Source organism: Actinia tenebrosa, unplaced genomic scaffold, assembly GCF_029948245.1.
Source record: "Actinia tenebrosa isolate PJP-AT-01 unplaced genomic scaffold, QUT_ActTen_1.0 PGA_scaffold9__36_contigs__length_13948895, whole genome shotgun sequence".
NCBI classification, from domain to species: domain Eukaryota; kingdom Metazoa; phylum Cnidaria; class Anthozoa; order Actiniaria; family Actiniidae; genus Actinia; species Actinia tenebrosa.
Genome location: NW_028292586.1, coordinates 8,069,989 through 8,087,344, shown reverse-complemented (window position 1 = coordinate 8,087,344; position 17,356 = coordinate 8,069,989). Strand labels below are relative to the sequence as shown.

The 17,356-nt window shown below is 36.6% G+C and overlaps 4 protein-coding genes across 7 annotated transcripts; all 4 read right to left on the bottom strand.

The window, feature by feature from the left end:
- Window positions 1–1,820: 1,820 nt before the first annotated feature.
- LOC116300977 (uncharacterized) lies at window positions 1,821–6,295 on the bottom strand. 4 transcript variants are annotated; one of them, XM_089024621.1, is made up of 6 exons: window positions 6,139–6,295; window positions 5,563–5,711; window positions 5,142–5,240; window positions 3,241–3,336; window positions 2,530–2,858; window positions 1,821–1,909 (listed from the first exon to the last, which is right to left on the bottom strand). In XM_089024621.1, the coding sequence occupies exons 3-6, from the start codon at window positions 5,217–5,219 to the stop codon at window positions 1,831–1,833; spliced, it is 582 nt and encodes a 193-aa protein (XP_088880747.1). In that variant the 5' UTR covers window positions 5,220–5,240; window positions 5,563–5,711; window positions 6,139–6,295; the 3' UTR covers window positions 1,821–1,830. The 4 variants fall into 4 exon arrangements, with proteins under 4 accessions (XP_088880747.1, XP_088880748.1, XP_031565824.1 ...); XM_089024622.1 differs by having other exon boundaries at window positions 6,192–6,291; XM_031709964.2 differs by lacking the exon at window positions 5,563–5,711 and having other exon boundaries at window positions 6,139–6,294.
- A 1,634-nt stretch (window positions 6,296–7,929) lies between these two features.
- On the bottom strand, window positions 7,930–8,916 carry LOC116300939 (adenosine receptor A2b-like). Its single transcript, XM_031709917.2, has one exon. It carries the CDS (start codon window positions 8,914–8,916, stop codon window positions 7,969–7,971), a length of 948 nt encoding a protein of 315 aa, XP_031565777.2. The 3' UTR covers window positions 7,930–7,968.
- Window positions 8,917–11,589: 2,673 nt separating this feature from the next.
- LOC148904689 (adenosine receptor A2b-like) lies at window positions 11,590–12,586 on the bottom strand. The gene has a single exon (XM_089024473.1). The coding sequence runs from the start codon at window positions 12,584–12,586 to the stop codon at window positions 11,636–11,638; it is 951 nt and encodes a 316-aa protein (XP_088880599.1). The 3' UTR covers window positions 11,590–11,635.
- A 2,601-nt stretch (window positions 12,587–15,187) lies between these two features.
- LOC116300957 (adenosine receptor A2b-like) lies at window positions 15,188–16,152 on the bottom strand. Its single transcript, XM_031709941.2, has one exon. The coding sequence runs from the start codon at window positions 16,150–16,152 to the stop codon at window positions 15,208–15,210; it is 945 nt and encodes a 314-aa protein (XP_031565801.2). The 3' UTR covers window positions 15,188–15,207.
- Between the last annotated feature and the right edge of the window lie 1,204 nt (window positions 16,153–17,356).

Here is a 17,356-nt window from a genome sequence, read left to right as displayed (position 1 = left end):
TATTTATTTCTATAATTTTCGTTCTTGTATGTTTATATGTGCTTAATTGTTGCTTTGTCTGAAATGGCGTCCATAATAAATAGTTTTTACTTTCTATATTCCCATACTGAATTATAATTTAAATATTCTATAAAATATTCTATTCGAGCCCCATAGAAAAAACAGGTATGAATTTGAATATACTAATGGGAATATGAAAGCGAAACTTCAATGCAAATAAGATTTTTTCGAAAATGTAAAAAAGTTGAATGCAATGCCTAGATATTTTTGGATTTTGCTTTTCCTTGCTTTCCACTCTAGTGCAAAAAAGTTTTCCCGTTTTATTTCACTTCAATCTCTTTGAAAACTTGTCGTTCATTTTTTGTCCAAGCTGATGTCTCAAATGTTTAAGTAAGTAAAGAAATGCCTATCAATGGAATGAAATATATGATCTGCAATATAAAGACCTCTTGCCTGAAGCAAAAGTTGCATCTATCTCTTATACGGAATATTTTTGAATGTTTTCTATCGAATGAAAATACGTGAAGGAATTCCCCAAAATGGTGTTCATGCATGTAAAGTAAGGTGCTGCTGTCATGGATACCTGAAAACAATGAAGAAAACAGATAACAATTAACAGAAACAAACAATTGTACGCCATACAAGGACATGCACGCTCGTCGAGTGTAAAACGAACTTTTATTAAAAAACTATGTGCTATAATAAAGGTACGGACAAACGGTGCAACATTGCATGCTACATTGCACGCAACAGAACAGTTGCAGCGTGTGTCTACCCCTGAATCTGACAAACAAAAATCTGAAGTTGAATCGCGCTCTACCCTTGCAACATTGCGAGCAGAAAGTTTCATCGTGTAAACATGGCTGCAACATTGCGTGCAACATTTTGAAATTTCCAACCAATCAGCTTGCACCAAATTTATAACTGCTGTCCAAATATCTTAACATAGCAGGCTGACACAAGCGATGTTGCGTGATTTTGTTGCAATTTGTGTCACCCCGATTCAAATTTGTTGCTTGCAATGTTGCGTGCAACTTTGCACCGTGTGTCAGCACCTTAACCGTCTCCTGAAACATTCTCTTTTGATATACTCGCAATTATTTAGCGACCTTAGTGAAAGACCATCTATAGATACCTTGCAGCAGGAATGCAGCTTAATTTGGAGGACATAACAAATAGGTTTCCAATTCTCAGGAGATTGGAATTCTTTCGTTTTGTCTTCCAAATTGAGCTGCTTTGATGTCACATGCAAGGGGTCTATTGCTGCCATATTGATTGACATAACAAAAGACACCAAGTCTAACGTACTTGTCAAGTCAACCAAAATGGCGTCACAAGCACTAACCGACATTAGGAATAACGATACGGCAATACAAGGTCCAACACTGGATCAATCACTAGAGCTAATAATACGAATCTAAAAATAACCACTCTAAAAATAACCAGCCTAAAAATAACCAGTCCGAGCAAATGAAAACTCGAGATAAGGGTACTAGTTGTAGTACTAGCTCGCTCCGGTTAATAAGTCCCGGCTCAGTATAGCTATAATATTAGAGCGTTTTAGATTGACGTTTACGGCAAACGTGTAACGTCAGTTGATCAGTGAAAAATTCTTTTAAATAACTGAAAAGGAATCGCATAAAAATCCAAGTAGTAGAGAAACAAAAGAATATTTGTTTGTGATATGAAAGTTTGCAAGAGGTAAAGTGAAATACAGGAAAACGATGAAAACGTGGTCACGTTTGCCGTTTGCGGGAAGAAAAAAAGGCAATCTAAAACTCCCTATTAGTTTAAACGTAATTTAAGGTTTTCTCACCGAGTAGGAATCTATCATAGGCTTCCAATGCTGCCATAGTCATATGCAGGTGTTTTAGGACATTTTATCCACGTCTCGAACCCTTTGGATTTACTAAAACATAACATTTTCAAGTGATGTTTAATGGTTTGGATTCAAGATATTCAATTTAGTGGGATATTCAGATCATGCGGTTAATATATATGCTTGTATTGCGGAGTTTTCGTTATTGATATTATTTTTGTTATTATTTTTATTATTTTGTTGTATACTGTTGTAATATTGCTGTTATTGCTATTGTCACTGTTATTATTACTGTACCTTTGTTATTATTGTTGTTATTCTTACTGTTTTTATTCTTACTCGGTTGTTATTGTTACTATTGTTGGTTAATGATTGAACATCGGTTAATTTATCATGGAAAATCGTATGATCAACTCAGAAATAATGACAAATTCATTACTAATCTCAAGCAAAAGAGAGTAAGATTGGAAAAATTAGAAAAAGTGGATAAAGAAAAAGATGGTGCTGGTGGAAATGAAGATGATAACAAAAAGAAGAACACGTTGATGAAGAGTAACAAGAACAGAAAAAAAACCCCAGAAAACAAAACAAAACGAAACAAAAAAAACAAAGAGAAGGCGTAGAAAAAGGACAAGAAAATTCAAAAATGTTCTGTCACTTTTCAAAACAGCAATTCCACTTCGACTAGGTGATTCTGTTTCTCTACTTACCTAGATTGTGACGTTGGTTCACTGTATCTTCTACATATATTCTTACAGTCCTGGACATCCTGTCTGACAAGTTCAAGCAGAGCTTCGTGTTGTCGATTGAGCTTGCAGAAGAAGGTCAGCCGACTTTTTATCCTATTTGTCGTGTCTTCGTTGATACAATTTCTAAAGGCGTCTAGTCTTAGTTTTTCTTTTTCGATGAGTACGTCTTGTTGCTCCTGAGCTCCTCGGAAACGACTCAACATGGCTAGGATTCGCTCTCTACACTCGTCGACTTTGCCACCATTCTGTGCTCTTTTGCGCCAGTTAAGTACTTCCATTCTGATTTGAATCTAGAAGGGGAAAAACAAGCTGGTATTCAATCAAACTGAATGAAGGAATCCAGAACTGTCGCTTATTTGACTACTCTCAACGGATGGATACTGTCCTATATAATGTGGATTAGAATAACTCGAGGCGTCGTATGGACTTCAGAAGCGACAGGCCGTGTTTCAGCCGAACCTAAGATAACACTAAATAAAGTCCAGTGTTATTGCTCAATCTAAAATAGCTCAGTGCTGAAACGTTTGGCAGTTATAACTGGTCAAGCCAAGTTTAGTATGGATAGACATCTCGCCTCTCCCTCTCCCTCTCCCTCTATTTCTCTCTTTCTCATATAGTGCTCTGGCAATATTCACATATCCCATTATCAATCAATAAAAATATTTCTGTTACCTGTAGTTTTTTCTTTTCATCTTGGATGTTCTGACACAGTTTCATAAAGTGTTCAAATTTATAGTCTGGCGGTTTTTGTGAAGCCAGGATGACAGCCTAAATCAGAATACCAGGAAAAATTAATTCGGGAACTAATGAAGACTATTTTTTTGGCTGCGGCTTCTCATCAAAACAACAACAGCTAGTGAAAGATGCGCATTTTCCCCCAGATTTTTTGAAATAAAGTTTTTCTTTTCATACTAGCATTCTCATTCATTTTCATCTTGAACTGCTTGTAATGCATTGCAGAAATACTACAAGACGTCCGTAGCCGCAGCAGTTACTTCACTTATTGCGCTATCACTGCAACAATTGCTGCACTCACCAAATTTTAAACATTACATTTGTGAACTAAAGATCTGAATCTGCAACGCTGATGAGTGTGTACAGATTCACGCCTGCAACGTTACAGGATATTACATCATGTTCTTAGCCAATATAGTTTTTCTAGGTACTTCTGTCAATTTGTCAGTATCGTTTCTTTTTTTGCCTTTTTTGATCAATTATTTGTTTAAACAAACTTTATTCTGCAAATTAAGCCACATCCATCGAAGGCGTCAGGGTTGCCGTACTAGTTATACTTACCTTTATATTAACTGTACTTACGCACAATTCAATACCGTGCATGCTTACAACATTTAAGTCATTTATTCGTGTTGGTGCACGCGCGCGTTGATTTTAAATGCCAGTCTCTGTTGTGATTAGGGGAAACGATGATGGTAATGGTGATACTAGTTGATGATGTTGAAGGTAGTGTTGATGATAGTGAAGATGATGTTGATGAAGATGATAATAAAGATGATGATGATTTTAATTATAATCATGAGCATGATTATGAATGTAAATATATTATTGATGTTGATGCATATAAAGCCTAGTACTGGAGATGGTGGGATTCCGCACCATCAATGATGATGACGATAATAATGATGGTGATGTTGATGGTGGTGGTGGTGATGGTGATGGTGATGGTAAGGATGACGATGATAATGATGGTGTTGTTGATGGTGGTGATGGTGATGGTAAGGATGACGATGATAATGATGGTGATGTTGATGGTGGTGATGGTGGTGATGGTAAGGATGACGATGATGATGCTAATGGATGAGTGGCTACTGTCTTCGTCTTTGTCTTCATTTGGTCTAGCAGTACGTCGTCTGGTCATTGTAGAAGACATCCACACACACGTAAACATCCATAAGTGAACTTAATCTTTCACAAGACAAATATACGTTAGTCCGATACAAAACAATCAAAGACAAAACAAAACACATTCTAAACACACAACTGACATAAAAATACTTCACAAAGAAGAAACAAAGGTTTTCAAAGTAAAGTTGTTCATCAATGTTCTTACTCTTCTCAGCAAATCAATGAACGTCGGAAGAGTAAATTTTTCATTGAGGATAAGTCGAACTCAATAGTAACCGTCTTTTTGTGTGCGGTATTTATATTGGAGGTGACTTTTTACTGTCGTTCTATACAGCACGCACAGAATCGCATACAATTTGCCATTGCGACAAAATAGCGTTTAGTGGACGCCAATAAAACTGTTTCCATGACATTGTGGGAAAACACGATGTTTCCAGGAGACGTGCCTTTGGAATGTCATGGAAACGCCTTGATTGAATTGACGTCTACAAAAACCTTCTTCCACGCGACGACGACTCCCCGCGTGCTATTCGGAGTACAACACTAAAGCGCATTCGGATATTCCCACATATATCTTTAAAGATTGAAAAGGTTGATCTATATAAGGACGAAACTAGTTTCCGTAAAGAATCTTGATTTTTAATGCGAAAAAGATTATTTGAGAGATTTAGAACCTCGTATCATGAGATTTTTTTATTTATTTCACTTGCCTTATTGTTGTTTTGTTTAGCAGGTGGTAGTGCGGGTGGTTTGTTTGCAAGTCCTATCGAGCTGACGGCTGTCCCCATTGCTAATCCACGTACCTGTTACTGAGAATAACACTTCTTACTTACAAGTCTTCCTTCTTTATTGTATTGTCTATTTTCCCCACAACTTTCGCAATTCGAGAAACATTCAATGTGCCAGTATAATAATACATTGAAAATATACTCTGTTTATTTCCTAAATATTATCTTTTGGGATTCAAATAATTTGTATAAATATCTGAGACCAACATGAATAAAGTTAATTTGCAGACACTTTTTTACATCCAATAAATTTTTGGCTATTAATATTAAGACGAGGATACTAGGGCATAGCAACGAATTTGAAACAAAATAATTTGAGTAAATCTCTCGTTGATTTTCTCACCGGTCTCTGAAGATGACTTCCACTAAGGTTGTCGAAACGTCAGTCACCACCAACAACGGTCTTTCTCAAGACTACACTCACCCGGACGATCACACTTCACAATAAACTAATTGAAACCAATTAATTTATTCTCCAGAAACTCCTTCACTCTTCAGAGAGAAAAAGGATTAGAAGGATTATATTAGAGATTTTCTACTGAAAGCGAGTCAATAAATGCATAACGGTCTTCTGTCTTTCGTTTGCTCAATGGCAGGAAAACAACTTCCAAATCTTTATGACCAGCGATATTCACTTTTTTATGCACAACACTTAGAGACTTCTAGAGCTGCTTTAGCGGTTTAGCATAACTTGATCTGTTCTTACTAATAAGTAATACTCAGAAGTATTTGGTTCTTCGCGTTGCAGAAAAGGCCAGCTTATTTTCTTGAGATTGGAAAAACATTGGAAATACGAAAATATTTTTTCACTAGCAACAATGAATGTGATGTGGATGTGTCGTGCACGAAGCAGGTACATCGATATAATAATTACTAAGTAAAAGCAAATGTGAGCCGACGAACAAAAATAAATTCATACCTCAATTGTAGCAGGATAATTGTTAATCGACTAAAAGACGCCAAACTCCGTACCTGTATGGTTTATATGAGGAAAAACAAGCGATCACAGCAACAAATTCCTGAGAAAACTGCCGCTCTACTTAAGTCATGTTGAATGGGCTTTAAAGGGCGAATCATGTCAAATGTTGCGATGTGAAGTCATCTTTCGAGGGGGGTAGAGTAGGGGTAGGTTGTTCGACTACTCATTAGGCGCGGTTAGTATGATCTGCGCATGTGTTTAAAACACCCAGAGTGATGTATGTCCTACAAATAAAAACAAAAATTTCAATATTTTGTTTTGTTGTATCTTTTAATAATTTTAGTATCCATATTTCCCTCTCCAGTTTATCGTTTCGGGAATCTTATATTTTTGTTTATAAAATAGACAGGTATTTCGATGATCCTTCACGGACAAAATTGTCAGGGTAAACGAGCGTATATTACCGTTTGTTTAAATTGGTAGTTTGATATTGTATATATACTCGATTGCAGGAAGGTTATAGTATACCTTTATGCATATATACGAATATATAACGAGATGCAAAAATGGAAAAACTCCTAAGAACTTCCGCCCTATAAGCAATCTTCAATTTGTGTCAAAATTAACAGAGAAGGTAGTTGCTAGGCAAATTTCTGATCACATGACCGCGATTGGACTTTTTCCTCCTATTCAGTCTGCTTATTGTAAATATCACTCGACAGGAACTGCACTTTTGAAAGTCAAGAATGACCTTCTTCTGAACATGAATAATGGCCACGTAACAATCTTTGTTCTTCTGGATCTTAGTGCCGCTTTTGACACCGCTGACCATTCTACACTTTTTGAGAAGCTTAAAACGGAGATTGGCATTCATGGAACTGGAACTCTCTTGGTTCGCGTCATATTTGGAGAACAGGTCCCAACAAATTGCTATCAATGGCACTATCTCTCAGAAGTTTTTTTTAACTGTGTGGTGTACCTCAGAGATCATGTCTTGGTCCCCTCCTCTTCTTAATATACTCGAGTGAGCTGTTTGAGATTCTTAATTCGCATTTGCCATCTGCTCACGCTTATGCTGATGACACCCAGATCTACCTGTCATTCAGTCCCAGGTGTAAGCACCAGTCAAGCTGATGCTCTTTCAGCGGTAGGGAACTGCATTCAAAACATAAGGAAGTGGATGCTGGTTAATAAGCTAAAGCTGAACGACGACAAGACCGAAGTTGTGCTGATTGGCACTGGGAGACAGCTTGCTAAGACGAAGATCGAAGGCATCCAGGTCGGCGAGGATATTGTGAAACGGTCCGCAATCTTGGCACCTGGCTTGAGTGTGACTTATCTATGAACACTGACATTAATAGAACTTGTAGTAGTCCTTTCTTTTACCTTTACAATATCAGACGTATCCGTAAATATCTAACTAAGGAATCTGCAGTAACCCTAATTCATGCCTCAATTACTAGCAGAGTTGATTACTGTAACAGTCTATACTATGGCCTTCCTAATTGCCAACTTCACGAATTGCAGCGTGCTTTGAATGCATCTGCTCGCTTAGTTTTTTTCTGCCTCTAGATTCTGTCACATCACCTCTTTGTTACGGGAATTGCACTAGTTACATATATATACATAACAAACATATGCCTTATTTTCCTGGTTGAAATACTTTCAGACCACGTGTCATTCCCTAGAGTATAATTTCCTTGTTTAACGGTGCCACATGACAAGACAAATGATTTGGATAAAACTCAAATAAAGAATCTTATTCTCAAAAGAATGACACGTGGTCTGAAATGGGAAAACAATTTCTAGACCCAAGCAACAGCTCTTCTTTTATGCCTGCACATTGCTGAAACTTTTTCGAAACAATTGAAAGGCCGAATGACGTATCTCCTGGATTCTCCAGAAGTAAATGATTGGATTCAACACTCCATTCAACATAAAAAGCGTCTCTGTAACCACCACCAACATCAAATTGTTCTGTGTTATCTTAACAGTATCACTATGGACAATCATCGTTCCTGCATATGGGACATAACACACCAAGAACGCACTAATCACATAGTACATGGTATTGACAGATTTCTTGTATCTGGGCATGTCTATAGACTGTTGTACTGATTGCTGTTGGGCTTGAATCTGCAATGAGTGCCGGCGGATGACTTGAAATATTTTGAGTAGGAAATAAAGATTCAATGTTATTAAAAATACAAGCGAGAAAACTCCAAGGACTCGGATGAATGACATATGGGACAGTTGCATTCGGCAAGTACATATAACTACACTCATGACCCAAATACAACCAAGAAGGATGCCATATCTTCTGATTGTGACAAGTTCTTGGTATCGTAAATGAAGATGGACAGCAAGGAATCGATCTCCTGTTATGACAGTTAAAGTTAGCAAGGAAACAGTTGCAAGAGTCCAAATGCTGTAGTTGTAAACTAAACCAAACGTACAGTAAAGAGAAACAGAACGATTTATCTCGAAGAACTTAAAGATGCTGTATGCAGGCTGTGCGAGTACGCCAACTCCAAAGTCAGATATGGCTAAGCCAAGAACAAGGATATTCGAAGGAACTTGAATGGATGCTGTTCTTGCTATGGTGCAAATAATCACAAAATTGTTGCATGAAGAAATAAAAGCAAGTACGGCGTTGATAATGATGAAAGTCATAACGAAGTCGTTGCTGTAAAGGCTACGAGAAATATCGAGGGAATTGGTATCCAAAGGTGGACAAAGTGGATATGATCTGCTATGATTCAATGAAATGTTTTCCATCTTTGCCATGAAAAATTCAAGTAAGACTGGAATGAATGTTCTCCCGAGGAATTTAAACTTGAATTCTTGGCCATGCACCAGCACTGAATGAGTAAAGTTTTCCCAGTTTTGACTGGGATTCTTATGATTGAGGATCACTTTTCGCGGACATAACTAGTTTTCAAACTTGAAACGAGCGAAACGAGCGAACACAGGACTCGTCAATTCTCTGGCAATTAAAACGTTTTTCACCCAAATGAGACAAGTGAACTTACAAGGTTTCAGCTTACTTACACATGAAGCTGCAATACAGCATTAAATCCAATTAATGGATAGACATTTGTGTTCATCTACTCAACATCTAGTAGTTATCCTCTCCAATACCATGAACCGTATTCAGGCGGTACATAGGTGTGAAAGACCAATACTGCAAACAGCTTGTCGCGATCTAGGACCCCTGGCAGACAATCCAAGCTTTAAACCATATTATCTAACTAACGATAAAATCGTTTCCAGTATGCAATTTCTGTTAGTAAATGTAAACGCCATTAAAATTCGCAATTATAAGAGATCTGTGGTCCTAAATTGCTTGCGCTTCCTTTGAACTACCTAGCCATTTACCTACGTAGCAAAGACGACTGAATCCAATGAAAAAAATTCAAACTCAATAATCGTTTCTGCAGGGTCTAGGGAAACAGGTGTACAAATTTAACTAAACCTGAATTTTACCGCGCCTGCCAATTAAAATCTTCGATACCCCACATGCTGACAATCTTTTGAGCTGCCCTCTTTACTTGAACTAATTGCTTGTATCTTTGATCCTCGCTTTACATTACTTTTATAACCTCATAACAGCCTTTTCGTACCCGCTTGGATTCCCCACTGTTTTTGGAAGTCTTAACTGCATTTCTTTTTCTAAAGCCAAAGGCGGTTGTAAACAAGAAATTTTGAAGTGTCATCTTACTCGATCACCAAATTGCTTCTATTTTTAATCATTTGTTATTAGTTTTATGGTCCCATAACATATTTCTTTTCCCGTTTGGAAGTAATGTAATAAATTAATCTATTTTTCTAAAGCCAAAGGTGGTTGTAAACCGAGAAAAGTGTCATCTCACTCGATCAGCAAATTGCTTCTATTTTTAATCATTTGTTATTAGTTTTATAGTCCCATAACATATTTCTTTTACCGGTTGGAGGTAATGAATTCATCTATTTTCCTAAAGCCAAAGTTGTTCGTAAACAAGGCCGGACATGCTGGCAGAAATTTTCAATTCTCATAGGATGCCCCATGAATGAATTAGCCAATCAGAACAAATCTCTTTGACGTGGCTCAATATTTCCTAGTATTTGCTTGGCCTCGATAAAGTAATCGAGTTTTATTCTAAAAGGGGTACTGAATAAAAGTAAAATTAATAATAAAATCAACCGAATTTTAAGGTGTAATCAAGTAAGGAATTGATTACATGTAATTACTCAAATTAATTAAAATTTATAAAAATAAATTAAATTAGAAAACTAAATAAATAGAATAGACTGCTAGCACTTAATCTGCCAAGCAGTACTAAGCTTATTTATTAATATAAAAAGAGTAAGAAATGAGTGGAACAGAAGAGAGGAAAATAAGGAGAAAGGTAATGCTTTAAATAGTTTGCCTTAAAAAACTAGAGTTTATCTGTAAGCATTTCGGTTAAGAAAGATCTCGTTTGCATCACTTTACATTGAAGATAACATTAGTAAGTGTGTATATTTTTGCTTGGCCCCTACCCATAACAACTTCCATCAAAAGCTAGATTCACCATCTTTCATGATCAGAATTTGACTTTTCCAGCATATCAAAGTGGTTGCCATGGCTTCGGTGGAGTATAAAATTCAATATTTGACATCTTGAAGCCTGAGTAAGTAAACGAAATGCTTCCTAAAATAACTAAACTAAACTACAACTAAAATACAATTAAGCAAACAAATTCAAAAAGTAGATATAGCTTTAATAAATGTTTTAATTAAAAGTTCTAATTCATTGATTTCCTGTTTTTCTAACTTTTTTCCACACGTCAATTTTCACACTTTTTAGGCTTCTATTAAATGTACAGGAAAATTGTAGCGGTTTAATACAAAACTGAAAAAAAAAACAAAAAAACATTAAAATATTAAAATAAGAAAAATAAGTTTCATATAATATGCCATTGAAATCCATTCGTTTCAAAATGAATGTTGCCCGTGCTTAATGACTTGATTGATATTTACGTATATACCAGACTATACATTTTCTCTACCCTGGGCTTCAAAGTTCAGTGCTATATTTCGCTTTGGCCGTAGCTTTAGGCTATTGCAAATGCAGGAGTAAAAAAACAGCAACCTGTCGGACATAGGACACAAACAAACAAACATGAAGGTCGTGATTATGACCTGTATATTTTATATTGTTTTCAATGAACAAAAAAGGATGTAGGAAAAATATGATTTTATCATGAAGAGGGATTTAGTCAGGGCCTGGTTGTACGAGGCCTGGATAGCGCTATCCAGCAGATAAATCCCAATCCAGTAAATAAGTCGATGTTGTTATCCAATAATAAATTTATCCACGGGATAAGATTTATCCGTTGGATAGCGCTATCCAGGCTTCGTACAACCGGACCCATTTGTGATGCATCAAAAACATCAGTAGGAATTTACTTAAAACATATGGATGTTTTTAAAAGAATAAAAGGATGAAGTGTGACGGCAATTTGCAGTTTTTGTTTCATGGCTGGGCATTTCTGAAGGTTTTTTGAAATAATTGAAAGGCCGACTGACGTATCTCCTGGATTCTCCAGAAGTAAATGATTGGATTCAACACTCCATTCGTCATGATAATCGTCTCTGCGACAACAATCAACACCACCTTTTTCTGTGTTATCTCCTTACTGGCATCACTATTGACGGCCATCATTCCTGCAAACGGGACATAACATACTAAGAACGCACCAATCACATAGTACATGGTATTGACAGATTTCTTGTATCTAGGCATGTCTATAGACTGTTGTACTGATTGATGTTGGGCTTGGATCTGCAATGAGTGTCTCCGGATGACTTGGTATATTTTGATAAGGAAATAAAGATTCAATGTTATTAAAAATACAAGTGAGAGAACTCCAACGACTCGGGTGAATGACATATGGGATAGTTGCATTCGGCAAGTACATATAACTACACTCATGACCCAAATACAGACAAGAAGGATGCCATATTTTCTGACTGTGACAAGTTCTTGGTATCGTAAATGAAGATGGACAGCAAGGAATCGATCTCCTGTTATGACAGTTAAAGTTAGCAAGGAAACAGTTGCAAGAGTCCAAATGCTGTAGTTGTAAACCAAACCAAACGTACAGTAAAGAGAAACAGAACGCTTTATTTCGAAGAACTTAAAGATGCTGTATGCAGGCTGTACAATTACGCCAACGCCAAAGTCAGATATGGCTAAGCCAAGAACAAGGATATTCGAAGGAACTTGAATGGATGCTGTTCTTGCTATAGTGTAAATAATCACAAAGTTGTTAAACGAAGAAATAAAAGCAAGCACAGCGTTTATTATGATGAAAGTCAAGATGAATTGGTTGCTGTAAAAGCCACGATGAACATCAAGAGAATAGACATCTGGTGGTAGACAAGGTGGATGTGACGTGCTACGATTCATTGAAGTGTTTTCCATCTTTATCACATCAAAGAAAAATTAATGTTCTCCTGAAGTGACTTTGTTATTCTAATATGGAATAATCAGTGAAAGAATTTCATTTCATATTTTGTTCAGTTGCTAACATTTTATTGGATTTGAAGTTTGATTTAGTATTTGTCTTTGATTTACAAGCTCGACAGGATGTATTTGATTTCAATTTAGTTTCTGACTTAAATTGATTCTTTTTCAATTTAGTTTTGGATTTCAAGATATTGGTTTTAAAAGAAATTTTTGATTTAGATTCACCGCTTTCGGAATCACTATCTGTGAAAACCCGCGTTCTCCGCATTTCACGAGGCACGGCTAAAACTAATTGAACGAGAGATAAACGGGAAAAGGTGTGAGCTTAAAAGTAACCGAGCATCAACACCGCGATTGTGGCAGAAAGGAAAAGCTAAATCATTTTGCGAAATTGATATTTAGAATCTTAATGCTAACGAATCATACATTTTTCTCTATTTGTCTTTAGGTACGTATACTGGGCTGACGTACAACAAAATAAAGAAAGAAGACGTACCTTTTTACCCGGGTTCTCCACCAGTATTACGGGGTAATATGCTGGTGGAGTCTTTATTGGAAGTCCAACCAACTTCTACAACTGCAACTTTACTACTGACTCAACTCAACTCAACTAACTGAATTATCTCAATGCATCCTTTTTATAGGGATTTGTACAATAATCAACTGGATTAAATGACAAGTTGTCAACATTGTCCGATATTGACTAAGAAGTTTCTGGTGGCGTTGCCACTTAATTAAAATAGGAAAACTATGAATATTTAAGTTGCAACCGAATGACTCAAAAATCAGGTTTTGGACGATTAGAAAACAATTTACAAGGAAGCGTTTGGTCATAGAAAGGTCAACTGTTACAACGGTTTAAACGGTTTTAGGGCGCAGTTCAAGCATCCGATTAACTTAATAAACACCAGGGGGCAAGGAGTCGTATTGATGGTTTTCACGGCGGCCATGTTGGAGGAACTTAACAAAAGAATTGTTATTGTCATATTCCTTCTTTTATTTCCCTAAAAATGTTCACTTTTGCTCTAAAGGGGGTGGGGGGGGGGGGGGGTGTGGAAATCCACTCAATCCACCCCCTGTATCTGCCCCTGATAATTGCTTCTATTTTCAATCATTTGTTATTAGTTATATAAAAGCTTTCTTTTACCGGTTGGAGGCAATAAATTCATCTATTTTTCTAAAGCCATAGGTGGTTGTAAACAAGGACATCATCATGGCAGATGATTTCAATTCTCATAGGATGCCCCATGAATGAATTAGCCAATCAGAACGAATCAATTTGCCGTGGCTTAATATTTTTTTCCGAGGCATTGGCCTCGATAAAAAAAACCCGATTTTTATTCTAAAATGAAAAAAACAAAAACAAAACAAAAAAAAAAACAACAAAAAAACGTAATAATAAAACCATTCGAATATTAAGGTGTAATCAAGTAAGGAATTCATGACATGTAATTACTGGCTCAAATTGATTAAAATTAAGAAAAAAAATTAATTAGAAAATTAAATAAGCAGGATAGACTACTGAGTTTTACTCTGCGAAGCTGTATGTACTTAGTTTATTTAGTAATGTTAAAAAGCACGAAAAAAGTGGAACAGAAGAGAGGAAAATGAAGAGAAAGGCAATGCTTTAAAAGGCATACCTTAAAAACTGGAATTTGTTTGAAAAATTTCGACCCCTAGCCTTTTGGCTCTTATCCAATACTTCAATGAAAAGCTAGATAGATTTATCTATCTGTAATGATGAGAATTTGACAAAGCGGTTGCCATGGCTTTGGAGGTGTAAACAAATTCAAGATTTGAGAACTAGAAGGTCTGAGAAAGTCGACGAAAACCTTCCTAGCACGCAGCTTTACCAACTAAAATACAATTAAGCAAACGAAGCCGAAAAGTAGATATAGCTTTAATAAATGTTTTAATTAAAAGTTCTAATCCATTGATTTCCTGCTTTTCGCACTTTTTTCCACACGTCAATTTTCACACTTCTTAGGATTTTATTAAATGTACAGGAAAATTGTGGCACACAACTTTTTAAAATAAAATACGTATAAAATATTCAAGAAGAAAAGAAAAGTAAGTTTCATATAATATGCCCTTGAAATCCTGATTGTTATTTCTATTAAGGCGATCGCAAACGCCGCAGTAAAAAAATGACGACCTGTCAGACATGAAGGAAATTTTTTTGGCGTCATTCGGTTGGCACCAAAAGAACTATGAAGGTCAATAAGACATGTTTATGGCCCCGATATTACGGACAACTTGCTATTACGGACAGGAAAAAAATCCCCGAAAAAAATGCTGACAAAGAAATGACCGAAAATAATCTTCGCTATTGCGGACGCTCGCCTATTACGGATTACGGATATTAAGGTGTCCGCTGTAGCGAGAGTTGGCTGTATTGGTTTCATCCTAACAAAATTGGATGTATTAAAGAAAAAATATGATTTTATCATGAAGGGGATTTTTTTCCCCCTTCAGATACGTAAAGTTATCTGTAAGAATTAACTTAAAACACATGGACCTTTTTAAAAGAATAAAAGCATAAGCTGTGATGGGAATTTGCAGCTTTTCGTTCATAGCTAGACATTTCTGAAGCTTTTTCGAAATAATTGAAAGGCCGCATGGCATATCTCCTGGATTCTCCAAAAGTAGATTATTGGATTCAACACTCCATTCAACATGACAAGCGTCTCTGTAACCACCATCATTATCAATTTGTTCTGTGTTATCTTTTCATTAGGATCACTATTGACGGCCATCATTCCTGCAAATGGAACATAACACACAAAGAACGCACCAATCACATAGTACATGGTGTTGACGGATTTCTTGTATCTGGGCATGTCTATAGACTGTTGTACTGATTGATGTTGGGCGTGGATCTGTATTGAGTGTCGCCGGATGACTTGAAATATTTTCACGAGGAAAAAAAGATTCAATGTTATTAAAAATACAAGCGAGAAAACTCCAACGACTCGGATGAATGACATATGGAACAGTTGCATTCGGCAAGTACATATAACTACACTCATGACCCAAATACAGCCAATAAGGATGCCATATTTTCTGACAGTGACAAGTTCAAGGTATCGCAAATGAAGATGGACGGCCAGGAATCGATCTACTGTGATAGCTGTTATAGTGAAAAAGGAAACAGGTGCAAGAGTCCAATTGCTGTAGTTGTTAACTAAACCAAACGTACAGTAAAGAGAAACAGAACGCTTCATCTCGAAGAACTTAAAGATGATGTATGCAGGCTGTGCGAGTATGCCAACTCCAAAGTCAGATATGGCTAAGCCAAGAACAAGGATATTACAAGGAACTTGGATGGATGCTGTTCTTGCAATAGTGTAAATAATCAAAAAGTTGTTACACGAAGAAATAAAAGCAAGTACGGCGTTGATAATGATGAAAGTCAAGATGAATTCGTTGCTGTAAAAGCCACGATGAACATCAAGAGAATATACATCTGGTGGTAGACAAGGTGAATGTGACTTGCTATGATTCATTGAAGTGTTTTCCATCTTTATCGCGTCAAATTCATGCAAAATTAAATGTAATAACCCCTTAGAGACTTTGCTCTAGTATGTTACTCAAATCATATGAAACAATGAATTGCAAAAGCTGAACTGATCTCTTATGGTTTGAACTCGAATTCCTGTGTACTCGTCGCAATGTTCTCCTAGATTTGACTCGGATCCAAAGAACCGAGCAATTCCAGTTATTGGTTGATAGAACCAACTTAAGAACTTGAAATTTGTAAACACAGCGAACGCAGGATAACGCAACGCCGATAATCTTCAGAAAAGAGGCTTTCCTTTGGGTGAATCAACCAAGGCGATGATGACCAGGAGATCAGCTCATTTACTGAGAAACAATGCCAACACGCCGGAAAACCAATGAATGAATATTTCAGTTACATCAGATATCCATTTTAATACCTACCAACAAATGTACACGGTACATATGTCTGACAGACAGACTGTAGACTGATTGGTCGCGATCAAGGATCAAAGCTTTATAGCAAATTGCCAATAGACCTATCCCGAATTCGCTTGACTGACCACGAAATAATGGCTTGAAGTCGAGACTGAACTTGACTCTTTTGTTCATGAAGTTCAACATCGACTTAAAACCATTGTTTCGTAACCGGTCAAGCAAATAGGTCTATTGAGGAGCAATAAAATATTTCCCAGTGGAGAAGTGTCTGTTAAGTAGAATTCGACAATTATAGCATATGTTTGGCCCTAAATGGCGTGGGATTCGTTTAAAATACCTACCTCCCTACCCATTAAGGGCAAATCCACAATAATATTCAAACAAAAAAAACAGGTGTAAAGTGTTTACCAAACCAGCATTGTAATTGGCGCGTGCTAAAAAAATCTTCGGTATACCCCAAAATGAATGAGTTGTACGTGATATGCCGGCAATCTTTTGTGTCATCTTTACTTTGTCAATATTGCTTCTATTCTTAATCATTTTGTAATAGTTTTATGGTTCCATAACAAATTTCCTTTCCCTGTTGGAAGTGATAAATTCATTAATTTTTTAAAGTTAAAGGTGGTTGTAAACAAGCAAATCATGAGAATAATCAACGAATTAGCCAATTTGAAAACACAGAATATATTCTCTTGCCGAACCCGCACTTTTTACCCCCAACCGCACCTTTTACCTTCACCCCCCCCCCCCCCCCCCCCCCGCACTTTAGCGTTGGTATTTGTGAATATT